Source organism: Equus asinus, chromosome X (assembly GCF_041296235.1).
Source record: "Equus asinus isolate D_3611 breed Donkey chromosome X, EquAss-T2T_v2, whole genome shotgun sequence".
Lineage (NCBI taxonomy): Eukaryota > Metazoa > Chordata > Mammalia > Perissodactyla > Equidae > Equus > Equus asinus.
In genome coordinates, this window is record NC_091820.1 from 126638025 (window position 1) to 126660033 (window position 22009).

At 39.9% G+C, this 22009-nt stretch overlaps 1 protein-coding gene across 6 annotated transcripts in view; it reads right to left on the minus strand.

Annotated features, from left to right (window-relative positions):
- FGF13 (fibroblast growth factor 13) overlaps nt 1-22009 on the minus strand; it is a 488385-nt gene that overhangs the window by 163209 nt on the left and 303167 nt on the right. For 4 of the 6 annotated variants that reach the window (XM_044763925.2, XM_044763924.2, XM_044763926.2 and 1 more), the window contains exon 3: nt 21153-21320. The exons of the other annotated variants lie outside the window; for them this stretch is intronic. In XM_044763925.2, the coding sequence (XP_044619860.1) occupies nt 21153-21320 (168 nt within the window). The remainder of the gene's footprint in view (nt 1-21152; nt 21321-22009) is intronic. 6 annotated transcript variants of the gene reach the window in all.

The following is a 22009-nucleotide window of genomic DNA, read 5'->3' on the forward strand; positions in this document are numbered from 1 at the left end:
TGAAGCATGGGAGTGAACCTGTAACTCATTTTCCCCTTATCCTCTACCCCCGCCAATTAGCACCAAAAGGCTCCAGAGCTCCTTTACCTGAGCATATTTATATTCCAAAAGACAGCATAGCCAGTGGGAAGGAAAGAGCTAGAAATGTAAGGGAGAGAGAACTGATTGAGATCAAGGTCATTGAAGGGGCAGGAAGAATGTGATCCACAGTACATGCAGAAATGAGGAGTAACTTTGAACAGGAAGAGAGATATTTCCTATGAGATGGGGAATGGGACAGAGGGTGACTGCAAATGCCGGCAAGTTTGAAGGTGCAGAAGAGGGAAGCTGAGGGGGTTCACCTGGACTTTTTTCCACAACGTAGTGAGTTCATCTGTTGAGTAGGTGTGATGGTTAATTTTATGTATCAACTTGACTGGACTAAGGGATTCCCAAATTGCTGGTAAAACATTATTTCTGAGTTTGTCTGTGAGGGTGTTTCCAGAAAAGATTAGTATTTGAATCAACAGACTGAGTAAAGAAGATCACCCTTACCAATGTCAATGGGCATTGTCCAGTCCATCGAGGGCCTAAATAGAGTAAAAGGGCAGAAGAAGGGTGAATTTGCTCTCTGTGTGGGCTGGGACATCCACCTTCTCCTGCCCTCATCTACTGGCACTCCTGACTCCCCTGGTTCTTAGGCCTTCGGTCCTGGAACAAATTATAACATCGGCTCCCCTGCTTCTCCAGCTTGCAGATGGCAGATTGTGGGACTTATTGGCCTCCATAATCATAGGAGCCAATTCATATAGTCAATCTCTCTCTCTCTCTTTATATATATATATCTCCTATTGGGTCTGTTTCTCTGGATAACCCAGAGTAACACAGTAGGCTTCAGATGGGGCAGAGGCTTGAGTCAAGTGGCAGAGGTTTGGGACATCTGTTGTGGGAGATGAAAGAGACAGACGATAGTATCCATGACTGATCTGATGACTTCAGTGGCAAGGTTGTATATCCTAGATGCACTTTACCTACTCACTTTCCAGTGTAAAGGATTGATAGGCAAAATTTTTCTTTTATTATGTCCCAGGGTACAAATAACCGAAAAAATTAGAACATAGCTAACTATGATACATTTTGTAAAAACTGAACTTATGGAGGTCAAAAGTTAAAGGACAACTGAGGATGCATAATAATAACTTCTCATTCTTTGTGATAAAAAGTACACCTTAAAAGTGGAGGTGTGTCACTAACAATAATGTACAACTGAAATCTCACAAGGTTGCAATCTATCATAACATTAATAAAAAAAAAAATGGAGGTGTGTCAAAGATCTCGGCCACAATCCAGGACAAGTTTCACAGAATTCTGCCTATATTCTGTCTAAGCATATTCAAACAGCCCATAATATGATAACATTTGGACTTTAAAGAGAAAAAATCAGAAGTGTTAGGATTTTCTATGTTAAAAAGCCTCCAACTCACATCCCTTCCTTCACTTATCCTGTAGCTTCACAACCCCTAAGGAAAAGGAATACTGTCTTTCTGCTTCAGTGAGCAGACTATTACATCTTGCTGCAAGGAAATTATATGCCCTACTCAATTTGTGCTTAAGAATGATATTCGTGCTCAAACATTTTCTCCTTTGGGCATTTCCTCCACCACACAGGTAGCTCCTAATCCATTTCTAATGCAGACAAGACCACTAGCCTCAGGAGTTAAGCAAAGTGTTCCCTTAAAGAGGATGATTCTTGGCCCACTGAAAAAGACCACAGGAAGGTAGGACTGCCACTTCATTCATCTTCCCTTCTCCTATCCATCACTGCAGCATCTCGGTTGTGAGTGATAAATGTGTCAGCCAAAATGACTGCTTTGATGGTCTTGGGAGGTGCTCACCAGGGCAACGTATACATAGTAGTTAGACCATGGTCTTTGGAGTCAGACAGACATGGGTTCAAATCTCAGGTCATAATTTACTAGCTAGTTGACCTTGGACAAGTAAGTTTAAATTCACGCACCAAGTCTCCATTTTCTCATCTCAAAATTGGGGGCAAATAATAAGCTGAAACTCACAATATTGTTGGGAGGATTACAAAAGATAATGCATGTAAAGCCTTAGCATGGTACCTGGCACATAGTGGTGCTCCATAATGAACAGCTAAACAAAAATAATTCAGTGCTTCCTCTTGTCTTTGCTTCAAAGGGAAAGGTAACATGTCCTTTACCTTTTCAGGCCCCCATGATAAGCATGCAAACCCTTTCAAAATGGACTGCTATGGGAAAGAACTTGACCTCTGGGCTCTGATTGCCCACGTTTGAGTCCCAGTTCTGCTACTTACAAGCTGTGTGACTTCAGGCAGGTTACCTTTCTAAGCTCCAGTTTTCTCATCTGCAAAATGGGAATTAAATGAAATCATGTATGTAAAGCACAGTGATTGGCATATCGTATACACTAAGAATGTAGGTAATTGATATCATAATTGAGTAGGCACACGCTTAGCTCATGAAGACAAAAATGACACTTTCCAGAGGCAGTCTGATAAAAATTGAATTCTAGGTTTCCCAACAATAGCGTCCAAAGCTCTGCACTATACTCGGTTCCATGGTGGCAGCCAAACTCACATCAGGATGGTTATTTGGTTCTTAAACAGGGAGTTTCTAACTCCCTGGGGAATGAAGAAATAGTTTGGCTACACTGCACTAACCTGTGAGGGCCTCTAGAAAATATGACCTCCAATGGTGCTCCTCGCAGCATAGGTGAGGGCATTTACCGAAATAGCATCTAACAAAAAGTTTTTCCTGATTGAAAAGCAATCCATCCTCTCAGTGCCCAACAGTTCAGCTTTCTTATTTATAAAGATCCTTTCTAGAAGATCATTATATCTGTCCTTTCTTAAATATTTGGCTGTGCCATTTCCCACAGGACCTTAGTACACATTATAACTCTTCAGTTTCAGGATGATTCACCCAATGCATTAGGTGCTCTCAGGAATGAGTTCACTGTTTCTGAAAACCTCTTATCTCTTTTAGACTAAATGAATATCATTAGACAACATATGTCTACAATGTACTAATGGCACCCAGGTGGCCTAAAAGTTGGCACACCGTTTAAATGCGCAACTCAATTCTCTAAAAGTCATTTATAGTGTTTAAACAAAATCTATCCAAATCAAAACCAAAGAATGGTGCTTTTCCATGGAATACAAAACACAAAAACACAGGTCTAAAGTACAAATTTCTCTAATGGTAAAAAGAAAGACCTAAATGGTAATATTTCACAAAATATTCTAGTCATGAAAGCCTCTTCATGATCTGCCGATTATGCAGAAACAAAAAAATCAGATGCAAAGAATGTTGCTAAGGGAAGGAATTAAACCACATAGCCCATGGCAGCTATCCTTTCCTTTACCTAATCAAATGGTTTGATCTTGGAAAGTTGCGTATAAATCAATGCTTATTTAAATATACTCTGGAAAGGCCTTACAAAGCAATCTTGCACTGGATCCATTAATAAAATGAATAATTACTCCTATTTACCTCTTTTATAAATTGAAATGCTCAAAAAGTAATACTTAAAGTGGCATTTACTTATGACCCAAGAGACCCTAGCTCAATAGCTATAGGCAACTTTTATTTCAAGATGGGCCTTATGGCACCAAACTGGTACACTGGCATACTAATGCATAGTAAACTGAAAAACAAGCCATAAAGCTTGGGACACGCAGAATCGTAGCATGGGTGTATATATATGACATATATCCTCCTCTATATGAGATTACACTCCCTGTTCCATTGGCTACACTTTAAAATTCAGCTGATATCGAAAGAAAAGTCTGCCAGCTACCAGAGCATGTTGTCATATTGAAAGAACTTGTAAACAAGCTAGAAAATGGCATTGAATACCAACCACCTGGAAACTTCTAGTGTACAAATTGGCATGTTCTATGGTCCTGGTGGCCTGATCGCAGCGACTACAACCTCATAGCCCCTGTCTATTGAAGGACTCCCCTGAAGTGGAAAGAGTGGAAGAATGATAAGGGTCATTCATATAGAAATGAAGACAGCAAGAACAGAAGAGCTTCTATTGGGGGGAGGTATACTGTAATTGCAAAAACAATTTCATATGCAGAAAATAAGAAAGATACAGGACTCCTCAGAGTCTTTAATATTCTAATGCACAGTGCAAATCTCCAGGGCAGGGACATGGCAAGCAGCTGTTTCTCAAACCGTTTTTACTCTTGGGACCTTTCCTCGGAGAGCATTTTATTTGGGTAACTTTGGAAATGTTGCTGTAAAGACAATTTGAAGAACAATAAGAATAACTAGCATTCATTAAGCCCCAGGGACAGAATACGTGACTCAGGAATGAGTCTGTGCACAGTGCAAGAAGGGTCTCAGTAAGTAGTTTGAGACAGTGGCTAAAAACTGATGAGGACTTTGAAGGTCCACTTATACGTGGCAATGGCTGGATTGGATTAAGGATGGCCTGAGGAGTTAAAAGACTCACCCAGAGCTGAACCTTCATCATCGTTAACAATGATAAAGATAGTTCACTTTTATTGATCACACGCTATGTTTCAGGCACTATGGTCAATCAATCCTCAAGACGGCCCTATAATTTCAAACCTATTACTATTTCTATTTCTATTTTACCTTCATTTCCCCAGTCACCCACCAAGTGTCAGAGGTGGGGGAAATGCAGGTTTTCTCAACGAGTTCTATGTTCTTTCCATTCCACTACAGCTGTCTCTCATGAACGCCCTGGCCAAGACAAATTCTGAAGGACCTGCAGGATATCATGTACAGTGGTTTATGCTATAGTTAATTGCATCCAGCAGAAGGCAATAGAAGAAATGACATATATGAATAGATTCAAGCAGCTCAGAACTAAAAATACAGAAAAATACAATCAACAACACAAATGTTTTTAACCCAAAGTAACCGGCAAGCTAATTCTATGTGGAGGCCAACTGCCTTGACAAAGTAACAGATCTACTGTTCACCCTGCATTTAAAAATTTCCATTAAGGTAAAACAGTACTCAAGAGACAAACCTTATTGTGCAGCACATTCTGTGAAAGCCCCTTACTAGTAAGACAAACATTCCCTTAACAGCAATGTGTAACACACAGTATTTTCCAATTCTGAGATGTATTCTTCTGTGTAGTAACAAGTAACAGAGGATTCTATTTACTCGATATGGCACCCTGCCTCATTTCTAAAACGGCAGCACTGCAGTCTTCAGTGGAGAAGCTTGTATTGGGTATCTACTATCTGCCAGTAAGAAGACATGGGTCTTTCCCTCTATGGAAAGACAAAACCCTTTCATGTTAGGAAAGAGTGATAAGACCTAAAACGAAGGGGCTTAGCAAACTGCCGGGAAATCAACAGGGAAGAACTGATTCTAAGAGAGTGTCAGGGTGGGAGTGTTGGGAATAGATCTGGGAAGGCAAAAGCTGAAGCTGGACTTGAGAAAGGCTTTCAAGAGTTTTGAACTTGCCTAACTTCAAACTTACAGTGATGAGCTGTGTTTTCCATAGTAAGTTGAAAAAAACCAGTTCTTCTATTTATGGACAAACAGATTTGAATGCATATTTACGCAGTTCATATTTTTATAGCTAATGAGAGATTTACAAAAGCAGTGTTTTATGTGTCTAGTATAGCTATTACTCTAAAATAAATTGTTTTGTAACTAGAGAATATAGATTTAAATTTAGTCACATCTTAATCAACAGTTCAAGCCACCAACCTAGGTGAATCCTCAGATGGAGTAGTCAATATATCAAAAGACCAATTTAGGTCACTTATAGTTCAAAATTCAAATCAAATTGTATTTTTAACAGCTACTGAGTTCTCTAGTTCTACCTAACCTAAACTCGCTGAGCTTTGGTTACCTGAGGTATGAAATTGGGATAAAATAATATCAACATTATAGGATTTATGTAGTGATCAGAGAAACTTGATGTGGTATTTGGCCTAGATTGGGCCTTCAAAGAAATGGTGGATATGGTTATTGCTGCTCCTTGTCCACTGCCAGATGCTGTGGACAAGGGTGAGGAAAGATGAGATAGAGATCCTGCCTTGAGGGAGTATTCCATAAGGTTCTCCAACTTCCATTCAAACTGGCACATCACTCTGTTTTTCTAAATATTCATTAAACTTTTCCATCACCTAAACCACCAGCATTCGGAATAGGTATAGGAATATTAGAGCAGCTATGGTGCTCATGGAAGAGTGGTGCCAATTCTATGGATGATAGGTTACCACCCTCTAAACTTTTAGTTAGATGAATAAATGTCCCACCATTGTACCTAATGCAATAGTTTACACACTGGGAGGATATGTGTTGTTATTCAACTTCCAGCTGAAACAGGTAAACATGGAAATAGATGGATGATAAAATTCGATGTGCACAACAAGAACCCCTACCTTCATGTAGTTCTCTACATGGGGAAATTGTAATGAAACAGTGGGTTTCAAAACGAAAAGCGAAAGGTAAGTGAAAGTATACCTGGCTCCTTTCAGAATAGAGACTCTCTCATACCTGCTTCTCACCATATGTCTGGAAGAGAAAGAAGGGGATGTAAGGAGGAGAGCATATATGCCAGGACAGCCCCAAGATGAGGGATGGTAAATCAAAGAGTGATGTGAAGTTTGATGCCTGTGATCCCGAATCAGGAAATAGAGGTGTGAAGACCAGTGACCAGGGTGCTGGCCTACCAACCAACTATTCTCTCTCATTCACAGCTTCTGACTTTCTGTCTGTGGTAAAGGGATCCTCCTTGCTCCAAAATACTTCTCCACAAAAGGGTAAAAAACAGGCCATTCTTCATATCAGGGTCATAACAGCATTAGGTCCTTGAAGTCAAGTTTAGAGGCACTAAAAGGAAGAGTTATAGGGTCACCAAAGGTAATGCATGCTTACCTCCTAATCCTCCTCAGGTGGGTCCCGAGAGCTTCCCTTTGAGAGAAAGCAGAGTGCAGCACGGGCAAGACAATTGGGTTTGAATGCCAATTCTCCCTTTTGCAATGGTGTGACATTGGGCAAGTTACTGAGCTAATTTGATCATATCAACGAATTTTTGGAATGAAGACAGTCAAGTACTCAGAAAATGTTACTTTTCTTCTCCCCACCCCCACCCTGGGCTTTATTCTTCTTAAAACTAGCCCAGAATCAAGATCACTAGTTTCTGAAAGAATCTGGACAAGGAGAAGCCCATGGCCACCACCATATGGCCACGAAGCACTCCAGCTTTTAAATGTCGAACTGCCCAGCTGAAAGCAGCAAAAACTTGAAAGTTTTATGAAGCCAGAGTTCAAGAGTATCTATTAGTCAATTTTCCATCCTGACTTGCATAAAGTTGTTAGGAAACCTAGCAACAAATTGAGTCTTATTTTGAACCATTCTGAGATAATATAAAACAAGAAGTCAATTCAGTACCCATTCAAACCATTTTTATATAGCCATGTGGTTCTTAACAGAGTGATTTCTCTCCTCACGGGACATTTGGCAATGTCTGGAGATATTTTTTGTTGTCACAATGGGGGGAGAGGGGCATTGCTACCATCACCTAGTGTGTAGAGTAGTCCAGGGAAGCTGCTCAATATCCCACAACGTACAGGATAGCCCCTGAGAGCAAAGAATTGTCTGGTCCAAAAGATCAACAGTGCTAACGTTGAGAAACCCTGTTCTAGCCCAACACAGGGTCTGGAACTGACTAATGGAAGGAAAAAATAGATATGCCAACTAACTTTTACAGTAGGAAAGAAGCATTAACTAATATGCTCACTTGGTTTTAATTCTCACTTCTGTTTCCCATGTTAATTTGGTGTCATTTTTTAACCCAATGTTATTCATTATCAAGTATTTGAATGTGTTGGTTGATTTGATTAAGTGTTCTATGCAGGAAAAAATTAGGCACCAGTACATAAAGACGAGAAATACTACCACTTGGAGGACTCCAGGGACACAGGTCCCTTCCTGATTTTCCTAATGTCCACTCCTCTATCGCAAGCAGAAATAGAACTAAAGAGGAGAGAAGACAAAGTTCAGATTACATGTTAAATCTAACCTTCCCCCTACCTGCAGTTATTTCTCCTTCTTCTTCAAAGCCCTTTCTCAGGGCCAGCAGACAAGTGAGAAAAGGATGACAGGTATCAAAGGGTTTCACAAGCTATAGAAATATATGGTCTCCTTGGTTAGCTTCCATGTTCCACTATTGAAACCCCAAGCTACATTTTAAGATACAGGATACTGTCTCCACACAGATTTAATTGAGACACAGGTAGAAAGGAGAGTAGCATTAGAAAGGCTAAGGAAAAAAACTGAATGTTGCTAGGGGTAGGTGCATGAATGCAGTATTTTCCACGATGACATTTTCCTGTCTTGGTAAAAAGGGCACTGAGCTAAAAGGGTCTAGCGGCTGTAGTTTCTGGTCTTAGTTTAGAAATGGGTAGTAGCCTAAGGTAGTCTTAATAAAGAGGTGATCCAAGTACAAGTCTTCCCTCAAAAGGATCTTTTTTCCCCAAAACCCTCTGAACCCTTTTACACTATGAAAAGTTAATTTTTTATTTTCTCATCCTGAAAAACCAAAGCTTCTTTCCTCTCTTGCAGCCACTAAGAAAGAGTTATTTGACCTTGGATAAGGGGATATCCTGTACAGAAAACTTTTATCCAATTTTGCACAGTAAGTTAATATTTCCTTGGGATCCAAATTTGTAAATCCTAGAATAGAAACTCAGCTCAATTATATAGACTCTATATCATATTGTCAACTCACCAGTTCGTCACCACAACACTATGTATTTGTTCTTTTTAAACACTAGCTCTTTGATTCAGCAAGAAACCTTCACTGCTAGACAAGGAATCAATTTCTGTAGTCTAGCAAGAGCACACATGTTGGTAAAGTTGGCAGAAAGCTTGCTTGATTGGAAACTCACGTAATGGCATCCCTGATTGCAGCATATTAATACAACTCCAAAGTATGTCAGTTTTAAAATACTGAACTCAAGAGGCAATTTACTTTTAATTTGAATTCCCAGTGGTCCAGTATTTTTAGGCTATCAAAGAAATATCGAGCAAGCTTGGCTATATTAAAAAGGGCAAACAACAAAACAACAAATCAGTCTTGGCAAAGACTTAAACTTTAGATGCATTATGGAGAAGAAAAATCAATGATATCTCTACAAAGATCTGCTCTTTCTTTAGCTATTATGCAGTCTCTGATTCCTCATCACTCCATCTTTCAAGGGTCGTGCTAACCCAACCCCTATCAATAATTTATGCCAGTTATTTACAAGGGTGTGAGAAGTGGAGAGACATCTGTTCTGCATTGAAACAAATTGGGCTACAAAGTCTAGATGTTAAAGGGATATATGAGAGGCTTGCATTCCATTAGTACCTCCTGACTGCACTCTGCTCTCCTGATCCATCCCTACTTCCTGAAGCTCAGTCCTCCCTTGGTTTCTTTAGCACCTCATACTCCTGGCTTGCTTTCCTTCTTTCACTTCTGAGGAGTCCCTTCTCTTCTATAGCACCTTAAAACATTGGTGCACCCCAGGGCTCACTTCTCTACCTACTCTTCCTCCCTAGGTCGTCTCCTCTGCTCTCATGGTTTTCATATCATCCATAGGCTAATAAGTCTTAAATGTCTGCCACCAGCCTAGAATTCATTCCTGAGCAATTTGAGGGCAGGGCCATGCAGTGTCTGACACGCAGAAAAGTTGCTCAGTAAGTGTTGAGTGAACAACTGAATGAATGAAATATAAAAAATTGATTCATGGGACTTCACTGGGGGACACATGGAGAAGAGCTGAGTTGTCCTAGCCAAGCCCATCCTACAACACTGAGAACCACCCTGGTTCATCAGCTGACCACAAATGTATGAACTAGCTCCGGCAAGATCAGCAATGCTCAGCCTAGGTCGGTAGAGCTATAGACTACCTATAGCAGACCTAGCCAACCTATAGACTACGAGAGAGAGCACATTTGTTCCTGTTTTAAGCCACTATGTTTTAGGGTAACTTAAAATACAAGAGCCAACTGATAGACTAGTTCAAAGTCTGCCTTTCTAGCTAGCCTTTCCTCCTCAAGGGCAGAGATAGTGCCTCTTGTCAATTCCGTGCCTAATAACCAGCATAATGCCTGGTTTATACAAGACAATAAATATCTATTGACAAGTACATCAATTCTGTTTATGGTGATTGGAAGCACTGTCAGTCACTTGCTGCCTAGAATTAGGGCAAATGGCCAGTTGAACTCAGAATATCAAAATTTGTTATTTGAATAAGTTAATTGTAATGATAAATATTTATTCAGTACTTGTCACACACTATGCTATGTCTACGGTATCTGTTTAATAAAGCTCTATTCAGTAGGGACAAAATAAAGGATGTCTGTTTAAATGGAATCCTAATTGAGAAGGGAGATAGATCTCTTTTAAGATACCAGTAACTACTCCCCAAGAAAAAGCTGCACTAGAATAAAAGGCTTCCAAACTATTCTGATTTGCTTTGGGGACTTTTTCCCTCCCTCAGTAAATATTCTGGGTATATTTAACCAATTATCCACTAAGTGAACAGCTAACCATGCATGCCAATTAGAAATTTACTGAATCAGTTCATGAATCTTCTAACATGGATCCAAAATGCCATCTTTTCAGAGAAAAATCAAGTGTTTTCAGAGAAAAAATGGCTGAAGAAGGAACAAAAGGGCAAAGATACTGGCTGGCAGCATCTATAACCCTACCTTTTGAAACCCCTTTGTGCTTCCTTATTGCATGAAAAGAAGTAGATTTTGCTCACAGCCTGAGGCAGCCTGCTAGACAAATGTCTTTGCTGTATGAATGGCCTGTTTGAGCCCTCATTATCACAGAGAGGGCTGTGATTAGACCGGGCTTTGCTGGGCTGAGTGTATCTTAGTAGGTCTCCAGTAGAGGGACCATATGAGCTCTACTATTTTTCTGCTTTTAAGTATTTTTCCTCAATAAACTATTTTAACTAGTGGTGTGACTGTGTGTGTGTGTGTGTGTGTGTGTGTGTGTGTGTTCACACCCTCTTTCAATGCCAACTAGCAACCACAAGGGACACACTTTATGCATCCCGGTATTTTGTGAGTTTGGAAGGGGCAGAGACAACAGTGCCACCAGGGGGGCAATGGCAGGTCTCTGGTAGAGTTGAACTCAGACAGCTCCTGCCCCTTTGAGGTCCTCTGTCAAGGGTCTGCACATAATCCAGGGGAGGTCACCTGTGCTCAAACCAAGAGAGAGGAAAAGAAGGAGCAAATAACCCCAATATGGACAGGTTTGTCCCTATAATCTCACTGGATTTCAGACAGTCTACCCGAAAAAGTGACCCACCCTTAGTGCACAAGATCACTCTACTCCAAGGTGAGCACAAAAATCCAGAGCAAGAATGGAAACTTTGAGCCCTCACTGGGAGTGCCCAAAGCTGAATGACCTAAAAACAGGCTTTTGCTATCTGTGTGGACCCCTCTCCAGAAACACAGCACTCCCAGAGCTCTGCATCACCCCTTCGCTTTCCTTGAGGAGGCAGCTCATGGCAGAACCAGTTACAGCTGTTTTAACGTCTAGTGCTTCCATGAGGAAAACCATGGGTTTGAAGCATTACTCCATTTGGAAAAACGACCTGGAGTTAGTAGATGTTCATATGGTGAACAAAGGAGAAGAACATGTGACTAATCTCAGGACTGGTGCTTTTTTAACCCTTTGTCTACCACTTATACCAACGTTCCAACCAGGATGTGGGGAAACGCATGAGGGAAGACTCCCAACGGATGTACTGGGTGAGTGTACTCTGCTGAGAGGTTATAGTTCTGCAGCTTCCTTCTAAAGAGCAGCTCTCATCAGAAGTGGATATGATGGTATTGAGCTCTTTTCTCATGTCTTGCACCTGAAAGGGGGAGTCAGGGGTCAGGGTACAGGACGAGCTGAGGCAGCAGATCACTTCTACCAGAGCGTGGTAGAAGAGATCAGACTCGAGAGCTAAAAAGACTTACTAGGCTTCCATTTTCAGTTAAGACACTTATTAGCTGTGTGACTTTGAACAAGTTCTTTTACATCTCGACACTCCAGTTTGCCCATCATGTCCTTCAAGATTGATGACACTTACCTCCTGGGTTGAGAAGATTAGCAATAATAAACTTGAAGTGCCTGGCACATAAAAGATGCTAAAAAATTGATAGCTAAGCATCTAACCAAACCGTATAGAATGTCCTGCACAGAATACATCACACAAATTCCTAGGACCTCCTTCTCCATGCTTCTGGAGTGAAGTGGACCATTGCATGCAAGCCCACTCCTTGTGGAAGTCACATAGAACACCTTGACAGTGACCCAGCTCAGTATGGTGAGACTTTCTCTTCATGTGCCTTAGGTCAGTCCTCATTATGTAACGAAGGTTTTGTCATTCAGGGACTTGGGTCAGCAGATATTTTGTGAGATAAGGCTTTGAAGTAGAAGGTCAATTGGCCTGAGGTGATTAAGAACTGGCCCGCAGCTGAGTAAATGTACACCAGCACAGTGAATAAATCCCAATTCTGACACTGCAGATAGTGAAGCATTTTGACCAAGTCAAATTTGAAGAGCATTTGCCCTGAAAACATTTTAAAGTTAAATCTGGCTGTTTCTCTTTTTCTCTGAAGAATAAGCCACCTTTTTAATCTATTGTTTTTCTGACAGTAGGCACAAGGTTTTCTACTTCTACTGACTTAGGTATACTCGGCAACGTGTCTCAATAAGATAATACTGGAGTAACAGGACAACAAAAATTGGAGCTCTTTCTAGGGCCAGCCTTGTTATGAAATATTCTCATAATTGAGAGACCACAAACTTTGGAGTGAGACAAGTTGCACTGGAGTATTGGTACTTGAGTATCTACCATCTCCCAGTCAGGTGACCTTGGACAAGTTATTTCACTTCTCTTGAGGGCAAGGGTCATTTCAATCATTTCTTTTGTGCTGCACTGCACCTAACTCCAAGCCCATAGAATTACAAAGTACCTCCCAAGTCCCTTCTGCTTATGACGACTCCTTATCATAGCAAAACTGAGAATGGAATGTAAAGAGTATTTTATTCCTTTAAACCTAACATGTCTTTTCTGCACTAAAATTACTTTTAGACAACAAATCCATGTATAGGGCAAGAGGGGGAAACTGAGCACATGGAGGAGGCATCGAGGGGAAAGGGCCTGGGCTTTGGAGGCCATAAAAACCAGGTTCAGATCAAGTCTTGTCATTTATCAGGGAAGCAACTTCACCCTTCTGTATCTTAGTTTGCTCATCTATGAAATGTTGGTAGCGGCCCCTACGTTGCAGGGCTTTTGTGACCATGTCTCTAAGGGGCCACGCACAGTGCTCTCACTGTATGTGGAAGTAGCCCAGTGGAACTGTGCTCTCCTTCCCTTCCTCCGTGTAGAGCTGGAATTCCAACCAATGTACGCTTGTTGCTTCCAAAGCTGGACATGCTTGAAGGTTGACCTGGAGCTGTTCTGAGAATATATAACTTAAAATAGCTGGGGCTCATAAGTAGAAATAGGCTAGCACATGGGTGGAAGTGGACATGTGATTTTGATGTGCTGGAGTGAGTGTGGATATTGGCTGTGAAGCAAGACAAGGGTAAGTGTTGATAAAATGCAGGATGTAACATCTCTTGTTCCACACTTTCCCCACGGGCATTATTCAAGCTGCGTATTCTTAAGCATACTAAGAAATGCTGTAGAGTATAACAAATGAATACCTGAATCAGTGTAATTTAAAATACCAGGAATGATTTGTAAACATGGGTAGCAATTAAAGTCTCCCATTCAAGTCAAAGTCAGTTTTCACATACATGCTACTATAATAATTTTATGCTGCGGTAGCTGGTGACGTCTATATGATGAGGGCAATGCCTCAATGACGACAGCCTCTTGTGTAACTCAGGGACAGATACCCAGGTCATGAGCAGCTTAAGTCAACTTTTGCAATCTGGTCCTAGTGCAGTAGCAATCAAGTAAAGAAAGAGTAGTACTTTTCTGGCATAATGATACGCTCTTCTTCTCCATCTTCTCCTTTAAGTACACTCACACACGGTCCCGAGAAACTCTTCCGCCCACATTTGCAAGCTGAATCATACTTTCAGAGCAGAACAAGTGTTGCAACAATTGCTTGCAAAAAAGGATGTCGGTCACAAGGTGGCAGATTACCACACTCCTATGGAGAAGCCTGATTATTTTTCTGAAAGTGCAGAGTGACAAAGAGGCAAGGGAAATTCAAAAAGGTATGTGTGTGTATCTGCGTGTTGGTGGGGGGGAGATGGATACCTTACATGGCCACAAGTTCTAAAGGTCATATAAGTGCTCCCTGTCCAGCAGTGCCCTCTAATCACAGGGCACCTCCTGAAGAGGCCCATGCAATCAGCATGATAAGAATTCTGAATTGACAGCTGACATCACACAACAGACCTTACGCCAAGGTGGTTTTTTTCTAAGGCAGTAATTCCAACCCTGTTAGCACAGTAGAATCACCTGGGGAGTTTTTAAAAAATATCCACGTCGAGCCTCTGCCACAAGAGATTTTGCAGGGTTTTTGTTTGGACAGTTATTGGTTAGTTGGTTGGTTTTGGTCTGATGTTGGGCTCAGGCATCAATAGTATTAAAAGGCCCAATGAGTAGCCAAAGTTGAGAATCATCTAAGTAATCTAAAGCAGCACTACTCAAAGTCCGGTCCACAGGCTTAGTGCTGATCTGTGAACTTTGTCACCAGGCACATTTTTCATTTAGTTCAGCTGACATTATTTTTCACAGCAAGATAGCAATACTTTCTTGATAAAGGAAGCAATGCACTGATTTACATTCTGGCACAAGCTCCTTATGTTGTCGTGGACTGGTAACACAATTTCAGATCCAGCACTGATCCATGGACCACACTTTAAGTAGCACTTCCCTGAAGATAGTAGATGGGGGTCAGAGAGAAAAGGAACAGAATTCATTTTCAAAAGTGTGTTACTTCTCAAAGCCTAGCTCTGATGAGAATACACTGCTCAGTGGAGCCAGCATGGCATTTCCCAAAGAGTGCTGTGAGATGTTAATAGGTCCTATGAATAAAAAGGGTCTGGCAGCTGGAAGATGTCGTTTACCACTGAATTGTCCAAAGAAAGATAGATTCTCAATTGTAAGACTCCTCAAAACCTTTAATATACTCTTACACACTGTGACTCTCTAAGAGTGGAGTGGAATTTGGAAAACATGTATTTGATCACAGAATCTGTCTTTTCACAAAGACATACCATCAGTGTTTCATGAATCAGTTTGGAAAGTATTGATCCGATAATTATTTAAGAACATGTGAAAGAGAGTATAGTTAATTCCTGCATTCTCTTCAACCAGGCAAGCAAGTTATCATTTAAAACAAAAGACAGAGTTAAAACTGAGGCTGAGGTAGCAGGACACTCATATACCTCCTTAATACAGGCCGACCTCCATATACTAGTGTTGGGCTTGATTTGGGGCAAAAGCTAAAAGTCATTCAGGCTATGCCTTTTTGGATGTGGAACAGAACCTATCCGGGTCATACCCTGCTGGGTCAGAAAGGCAGATTTCCTTAAGTGGTTTATCAACTGACTGTGAAGAGAAAAAACAAGAATTGCTGATATCAGACCCCCAGAAGCTTGTTGGCAACGCAATCCCTGATGTAACAGCTTCGAATAGGGCAGCACCCGCATAGACGGATCATTTCCAGATTTTTTCAAGTATCAGCACTTAGATTTTGACTTTTTTAAAAATCAAAATCACCACCATATACTGATTTTCATCCAGTAGACCTTTCAGAGCACTTGCCCAGAGCAGTGTTATCTTAAACATAAATACTTGAAACGGGTCATAGGTGTTGGCTTCATACAGGAGAAATACCTGCCTCCAATACTAACCGATGGAAACCTCAGTAAAGAGAGTTGTAAAGGAGAGACCACTCCTTCTCAGGAAAACACCACCACCACCTTGAGGAGAACACCTAGACTCAGGTGAGAATGGAAGCCTGTAGCTTTAAAAACTGAATCATTAAAGAATGAATGGTTGTTAACTTCTCCTGTAGAAGCCAGCCTGGAGACTGAGTTGAGATGCATGTGTCTAATAAGAATAATAAATGCCCATCCTGGCCTGAAATCAAATTAATGGATGTTAACTATACTTCCTTGATCAAATTATGAGTTTTCCAGAGAGTAAAAACTATCCCCCAAATATGACTTAATTTCCTGTTTGCTGCCATAAGTTGGGGAAATAGGAGAGAAGACAGAATGTATTTCAGTGTCATTACTAGTTTCCTAATGTTACTAGGACATTAAGTTGTCTTCTAAGAAGTAGTTGACATGCAAAGAAGAAAAATACATTTGAACACCTTTTGGGGCGAGGATAGTGTTTCCTCATTGCTCATCACCAAGGCCTTCAGATTTGGGCTTTCATTTGATTTCAATATGGACCACTGTTTTAATCTTTCTTGTAACTCTACAAATAAGCTGCCATTTGCTTCAATGAGCAAAGAAAACTTTCTAGTGTTGTTTTGTCATCCTTCAGGTCATAAGTCAAAGGGAGGGTAACCCTCAATTATAGTTATTTTGAAATGAAAAGATTAAGAATAAAGTCTTTTATCTCTTCAGAGTCACCCAAACATGTGGCCCCATGTTTTCCTAATAAAATAGGAATATCCCCTCAACTCTCATCCTCAAGGGGACAGATAGGAACCCAGTTACATCCTGCCCGAAAGTCAAGACACTTTCAGGTGTCAAGCATCAGAGATTGCTTAGTTTTATTGAACTACTAATTCAAATAGTATTAGACCCATTTTTCTCAAAAGGTAAATTAGTATTAAAACGAGGAAGAAACACAACAGGAGACAATAGAGTTGAAGAAAAGGTAAAAATGAAAATAAAAACATTTCCCTCAGCATGTTCCTTAATTCTTCTATCTTCTTCCTCTCCTACCATTTAGGCAAGACTGATATTCATGGTGACATATGCTCCTTCAGGGATAAAGAAACCAAGGCATTATCAGAGTAACAGTCATTGTGCTAGTCATAAATACGCCCCCTTAACATTTGGCACACAATTTTGCTTTCTTTTGGTTAGCGAACGCTGCTCAACTTCATCGCCAGTCTGGAACACAGTTTCTCTTCTCCTCCAACCAAATTCACTACGGTTGGATGCCTCGCTGGATAAAAAGGTTATGGATGTCCTGAAGGAGATGGAATGTATATGTATATATTTAAATCACATGAAAACAGGATTGAAGAAAAGAGACCAAATGCCTGATTAAAAGATGGTGACAAATCTCTAGCTCTGTAATATTTTCCTATATTGTGTTAACTCCTTCAAGTTTATTGTTGTAATCATGATTTTCAATCCTAAAAGTAAATGCTGGGAATCCATGATTTATTTTTCTCTGTAGATTTTCAACAGTGTCTACCTGCAAGCATGTATATCTCGGTGTGATTTTTTTGAACCATCTTTAAACAACGGTAAATGCCCAATGACTGGCATTTAGGAAGCAGAAACTATGCTGATAATAGAATGGCTTTCAGAAGTTACTCTAAATCAGTGATTTCATTTTGACATACATGACAATGAAAGAAAAAAATGAACAAAAAACTAAAGCTATGAAGATTATACTTTCTCTTGCTAAAGGCTCCTGGAAGAGTAAGAAAAAGATTTTGGTAATGATTTCCACTCTCCATGCAGCTTTCTTCTAACAAAGAGCGTTGCTGGTCCTGGGCCAAATTAGACTCTCAGATATTTGTATGTGCTTCTTCAGCCAAATTCCAGTACTCACATAAGATTACATCATAAGTGGTTTTTATGGAAATAATCACATCACTGAAAATCACAAGTATTTGGAACAGATTAAAGAACTTATTTTGGAATTGGCTACTCGGAAATAGAAACTTGTTTTTGGCAAAGTGTAATTTGGGATTAGTATATCCTGGAAAGCCAGTGAGATAGTTCAATCCTTCTATGTTTTATTTTACATGGACTATGAGGGCCCTGGATACGATACAAAAATGTCTTTAAAAAGATAGATGACTGTGAACAATTGTAAATAAGTTATGTGTAGCAAATCTCAGGTGGTCATGAACTATGGAAATAATTTGGCCCATACCAAGACATCACCAATCAAAAGAAACACTAAGACTTTGCTGATAATAATACAAAAATAGTTGGTCGATTTTATCAATTCAGTAAAGAATAAAACAATTGCAGCTGTATCATAATACACTTAAAGCTCCTTGACCTAACTTAATCATTTCTAAAATTTATCCAATTCAAACTTTTATTTTCCTCCAAAATTTAAATGAATTTTTCACTTGAAGATTGTATAAACACATCAGAAGAGGTCATACTGGTGTACCGGCATTGCACAGATCAAGCAATAAATGGCTTAACCACCCTGTCCATTGCCTTCACCTGCAGTGGAACTGGTGGGCATCTACAGCCAAGGTCAATTAAGGGCTCATGCTTTGGCACAGAAGCATGAGAACTCTCTTCAAAATGTTGTCTAGAACTAAGATTCTATCCATTTGGAAGAAAGAGGTCTTTTATTTCTACTAGTTATAATAAAATGTTACAGCAAGAGTACAGTAAGAGAGAACTGAAGACTGTACCTTATAGTATTTAAAAATCAGTCTTGCAAAAATCTTCCAGGTTGCCAGAATGACCACTGACACCTTCCAAACCCACAGTTACTTCACCTCCTGGAAATGACGAGCTTCGGTATCTTACATGAAGTAAGCATGTTAATTTCTTGGCATTGTTTATTTATCCACGGTCGCTTCCACAGCATGTTTCCTTTGACCCCCATCTAAGGTCTTCTGGATCCTGTCAATTCGTGCAAAGATCAAGTGTTTTCATTTCAAGGTCCGGATTCACCATTACATTGTGGGACCTTGTTTGAAGGGGGTACAGTAAAATTGTAAATAGTATTAAAATATCATCCCAGAAAACCTCTAATGAAACTAATACTATTTACAAATAACCCATAGGAATAAGGAGGGAAATATTAGCTTCACTATTCCAAAGGACCTGGCAGAAGAGCAAGACTAAGAGAAATCTTCAATCTGAAAGAAGATAAGGCCCATGATCAAAGTATACAAGTGAAAAGATGACAGCCACATTAAGCAAGATGGCAGCCACTTAACGTGTAGATGAAATGACAGATTAAAAACTATCCAAACCTTGCATAAGAGAGTTTAACTGCTATCCATTCTCTAAAGAATTCTTAATATCTGAAAACATTCATAACAGTATTCACAATACACTCCAGATGATATTTTGAAAATTAACACTTCCTGTCAAAATTATACATAGTAAGAAAAGAGACGGGATCTTATTCAACTGGTTTTTTTAAATCTGAGTATTGCTAAAGCAACTTGAAGTGAGTAGAATCCAACTGCTTGACTGAATTTAACTAGCTGCTTCTTACATGGCTTATTTTTCTTACCCAAATCAAATTTTGTTTTTCAGACTGATGTGCAAGTAGAAAAACAGTATAGTATCTATAATACATATATATCTAATTATGCTATATATATTTAATATATATAATTATACAATAAACAGTATATATCTATAATACACATACTGTTTTTGTAGTTGCAAATATATATATATACACACAGACACACATAATTTCAGAGAAAAGAAAGCAGAAAATATTGGAATGCATTATATATAGTAAAATAATTGCCACTGGTTGAAATTTTTTGTTTCATTGAAACATAAACTCAAGTTAGTATCTTCTCTACGAAAAGATTTATTTTACTCACTGTAAAGGATCACCATTTACATTTCCAGATGAATGAGTGTTGACATCAAAACTCATACCCAAAGTGAATAGCTTGGATAACAAAGTATGGGTAGAAAACAAATGCAAACCGCTCTATTCCACTGCTGAAATAGAATTAAACATAGAAGAATGCACACTTCTCATTTTCTGCCAATGAACATTTAAAACTCGATTTGGAAGTAAGGAGAAGAAGAGACTAAGATGTAAAAATTTGCTTCCAAAACTATGGACTAGAGTCAATTTGGGGTGATTTTCTTACACACCAAACTTTAAACAGAACCACATGGCAGTCTTTGCTAGGTCAGAAAGACAGTTGTAATAAAGATACCCATAATGTTGCAATAGGGCAACCTGAAATGAGAACAAGGTTGCTTTTAGAAATTGTACCAGAAACATTTATGCAAACTGTACACCGACTGCCAAAGCAGAGGTGAATTTTGCCACTTCCAATCTTATTCATTGGTAAACTGCATTGATATCATTTGATATGGGGGGAACACGGGCAGTTTTACACTAAGTATTTAATTAGCATACACAGTACACTTCTCAAATGTCATTTTAGAAGTTGAGATGCACACATGGCAAAAAGTTTACCACATTTTGCGATGTGAAAAACGTCCCTGTTGATACATGCAAAAATGTTGGAAAAAATAAACCAATATTCTTTCTGGATAGAGAAGGTACTTTAGAGAGAGATTTGCAGCATGGATTGCGATGAACACCTTATCAACCTCGGTTTAAGTAACAGCAAGTGGTTTTCCAATCCTGTACTTGAGCTGAAAAGAAAAATAAACTACTCATCGTTTCCTTGAGGCATGCATTTCACTATGGCAAAGTGCAACTGGGCGTGCATTACATAGGAAGTCTGGGCCTGCTTCAGCGAACTAGGTAGATCATGAGCATTCTTCGAGCGCAATGCAGAAGCTTTATGGAGTGGAGGAGAGTTGGAAAATTTGGAACAATCTTCTCATTATTTCATTTTTGAAGTGCCATTCCTCAGCCGACCGCTGCTTCAGGAATGCAAGGTGATGGGAACAGACTTGGCCAGATGTTGGCTACAAGAGCAAGCAACTTTAGCAGCCAAAATGGGGCAATGTAATGACACCAGCTGAAAATGTTTCAGCTACGAGAAGCAGGAGATGCTGTGTGCTGTGCCGGAAATGACTGTATTATGCAGTGTCCCATCTGAGACTGCATAACACATTCACCAGGGAGCCAAGGGGCCTCCGAACTATGGTAGGCACCGAACAGCACACAGCACACCAGAAGGCAACGCACAGTCAAAAAGAAAGAGAAAGAAAGAAGAAGAAGAGAAAACAAGCAAAACACGCGTCCGTCGTGCACAAACCTTCGGGCTCTGTGTTTTCTTTGTGGTGTACTTGCTTCAGCGGGCAGCAGAAGATTTCGTGACACTTAGCACGAAAGGGGGACTCTTTTTTCTTTAATTCCGCAGATTGGATGGAATCTTGCCGTAACATAATGTATTCCTGTGTGCCAGGGGGGGCGTCATCCAGAACTGTGGTCACCACATAACAAAATGAACTCAAGTTAGAGCTTCATGAAGGCAGCGAACGTCTTATATCCCATCTACTCCCAGGGAAGACTAAAGAAAAAACATTCCCCAGAAAAGTTTCAAAGAAAAGCATTTAATAGCTGGGTGATTTTATTTTTAGGGGCTTAGTTGAAAATCCTATAGCCCTGGCAATAGCTGACTCAACTATATACACCTCTATTGCTACCACAAGGAAAATTTAAGCGTTACACTGTGCCAGAAGTGTGATAAAATATTTTCATACCAATAACCATACTGCATCTAAATAAACACCATATAGACTTTACATGTTTCAATCGGAGACATAATATGAATATTTACAGGTGAAACTGGCTACTGTCCACCAATTATCAATGTATTCATTTACGTTTCTTTCTTTGGTCTCCTCCTGGCCAGGGCCTGACTTCCATGCGGTATATCCTGAATCTAACAGAAGAATGAAGCGTGCTGCTCTTTATTCTTTGATTTCCAAAGAGAACTGGGGCTGTTGCAAATATTTTTTAGATATTCAAAACTCCTTAATGAAGATAAGAAATTCCAGTTGAGAGCCTAATAATCAACATTGGATCAGAAACCCATCTGGTTGAATTCTGGAAGAGCAGGGACCAGCTCACTAATTTTGGCCTTAGATATACACCAAGCCACTATCAGCT